Source organism: Uncinocarpus reesii, genomic scaffold (assembly GCF_000003515.1).
Source record: "Uncinocarpus reesii 1704 scaffold_3 genomic scaffold, whole genome shotgun sequence".
Taxonomy (NCBI): Eukaryota; Fungi; Ascomycota; class Eurotiomycetes; order Onygenales; family Onygenaceae; genus Uncinocarpus; species Uncinocarpus reesii.
The window spans coordinates 188,453-191,258 of NW_003052498.1; the positions used below are offsets into that span (position 1 = coordinate 188,453).

Below are 2,806 nucleotides of genomic sequence, written 5' to 3' on the forward strand. Positions count from 1 at the left end.
CACGGATTCAACATTTGTGCCCTTACTCCTCCATCATTCCTCCCCATCATCTTCTCTTATTAATTGCCTCTTTACTCTGTGATATTTCTATTGCTCCATCCTTCCCCTTCAAATGCATCTTTGAATTTGTTATCCTTCGATCCGCCCGTGGCCGGTCCCCTTTCTGACTTTGACTTACAACACTCATTTCCCCCCGCCCAAGGAATGAACTATTTCGAATCCATACCTCTCCCATCACTATACTCCTCACAGTCGCAGCGTGCGAGCGCAGACCAGTCGATAGCCCCTCCGAAATCCATACCCAGGCTTTTCGCGAGTTGATCTGCGTTCTCGTCCTCTGCTTCTGATGGCTCCCACCACCTCGGCCTCGGCCAAGAAGCCTGCAGCGGCTCCTGAGCGCAAATACAAATGCCAGTTCTGCAATCGTGCGTTTAGTCGGAGCGAACACCGCAGTAGACACGAGCGCTCCCGTGAGTTGACACCCTTCCGCATCCCCTTTGTCGCCCATCTGCCCAAGCTGCCCAACCACAAAGTCCCGTGAGCGTCCTTCTCGCTAATGCTTAATCTTCTCTTATAGACACGAAAGAGCGTCCGTTCAAGTGCTTAAAGTGCCGAAGCACATTTGTTCGACGAGATCTGTTGCTCCGTCATGACCGCACCGTCCACGCAAAGGATGGAGGTATACCTTTAGTAGCAGAGGGCCGCCGACGTGGACAAAAAGCAGCCAACAATGCGTCGAATTCGAACTCGAATTCGACCCCTGCAGCAGCTCCGGCAACTACAGGAGGGTCGTCAAAACCTTCGATCACCATTGACCCAGCAGCTCTGGAACAAATTGAAGCAAGCAGCGATGGCATGGTTGATCTTGAAACGGCAGCCATGTTGATGACGGATTTTCAACACAAGGCCGCGGCGACGGCATCTCAAGGCCTTAGTGGAGATGTTACCGATCCGACCTACTCCTCTGATCATGGTGTGGTGCTTGATTCCTCCCGTGGGGGTATTTACCAGGAAATGCAACGTTACCCCAGATGTCCCTGGGATACTTTCATGAGCCCGTCCGAAGTCAAGCCGCACTCAATCGCGCAGGATACAAAGCAGCGATTTTCGGTGTCACATAGCCACCAGAGCCAGCTCGCGTCCTCAATTGAACGAAACACCGTAGCGTCGGAACCCTTGGGACATGTATTGCACCCCTTGGTCAGCTCCCTCCCGGTATCAGGAAACTCCACTCCAAACGCTCTTTCGCCTTACCCGTCAATGACTGGCCCTGTGTCTCCGGTAAATTATCGTCGCTCTCCTGGGCCAAGCCAGATTCTAACCCAGCCGAAGCCGCCTCAAATCTCGAGCGATCAGGAGAGGGAAATCATCACTGAACGAGTTCAGGCAAGTGATGCTCTTGGAGCGCTACCAGATACATTCCAGCTTCCAACAACCGCGGCCATGAATCGGTACCTGTCGACATATTTCAACATGTACCATCACCACCTCCCTTTCTTACACCAGGGAACTTTCTCACCAAAGGATGTATCTTCACCACTGTTGCTTGCTGTTTTATCCATAGGTGCATTGTATACTTTTGAAAAGGAGCCTGCTTTCATGCTGCATATTGGGTCGAAAGTGCTTGTCAATCAGTTCCTGCAACATAAGGAGAATTTCGACTCCAGGAAATGTCCATTGTGGGCCATGCAGAGTACATTACTCAACATGATTTTCGAAAGTTGGAGCGGCGATCCCAAAGGCCTCGAATGGACATGCTCAATAAAGAGTTTGCTTGCCAACGTGAGCCCATCCCGTGGTATTTTATGAAGGCATAAACTGACTCTTTATCTAGATGGTTGCGGGCAATCGGTATCAATTGAAGCTTCGCATCGATGCACGTGGAGACAACCTTCCCACTCACGAAGAATGGATAGAAGACGAAGGCTGCCGACGTACATACTATGCCGTTTACGTCTTCTTCGGCATGTTAACGCTCACATTTAACCACACGCCAGCGATGAGCTTCGACGAGTTCGACACGCTAGAGCTTCCGTCTTCGGAATCGATGTGGAATCTTGAAGTCTCGGATAGTTATACGTGGCGCCGTAACCTCGCCGCGTACCGTACGGTATCGTCGCGAGAAGCACACGATAGCTTGTTCCGTGGCGAAACTGTCAGGTATAGTGCGTTCGCAACACGTATTTTGATCAATGCTTTGTTCCTGGAGGTGTGGTATCACAAGCGCAGCATCGAAGCCCTACAAGACGTAGTTATGGGCTACAAGCTTCGCCTTGCGCTTGACACCTGGGAGAATTCACTTGATATTTGCGAACCAGAAACCATCGTTGTCCCGGTCAGTACCCCTCAGAAGGGCCATCCTTTAATTTTCAATTCGATGGCTGTTTATCGCAATACTCGAGCTCGTCTGGAAGTCGATTTGAAATCAATTCAAGAAGCGCTGCGATACCACTCATCGTATGAGGTTGCTGCTGCCATGACTGTGGCCCGTGATAAGGTTAAGCGATCCCAGGAAATGAACAAGGTCATCCAGCAATGTTTTGAATGCATTGAAATAGCTGCCATTCAAGGCCTCAATTGGGTTGCCACAGCTTCCGCGACAAATTGGAGCGTGGAGCATCCGCTGTGTGGTATGGACTTAATGGTCACCTTAAGCCTGTGGCTCTATCGCCTGGAACATGACGAAGAGCCCGCAAGCGATGGTGAACTCGTTCTCTACAACAAGATACGGACCCTATTTAGCAATGATTCTGGCGAGACATACGGAGCTCAACTCTGCTCGACTGTTGCGAGGGTGTGGGGAAAT

At 50.7% G+C, this 2,806-nt stretch overlaps 1 protein-coding gene across 1 annotated transcript; it reads left to right on the plus strand.

Annotated features, from left to right (window-relative positions):
* Nucleotides 1–346: 346 nt before the first annotated feature.
* On the plus strand, nucleotides 347–2,682 carry UREG_04801 (uncharacterized protein; the record flags this gene model as incomplete). Its single annotated transcript, XM_002584066.1, has 4 exons — nucleotides 347–425; nucleotides 578–1,782; nucleotides 1,835–2,457; nucleotides 2,559–2,682. The coding sequence occupies 4 exons, from the start codon at nucleotides 347–349 to the stop codon at nucleotides 2,680–2,682; spliced, it is 2,031 nt and encodes a 676-aa protein (XP_002584112.1).
* Nucleotides 2,683–2,806: the final 124 nt, after the last annotated feature.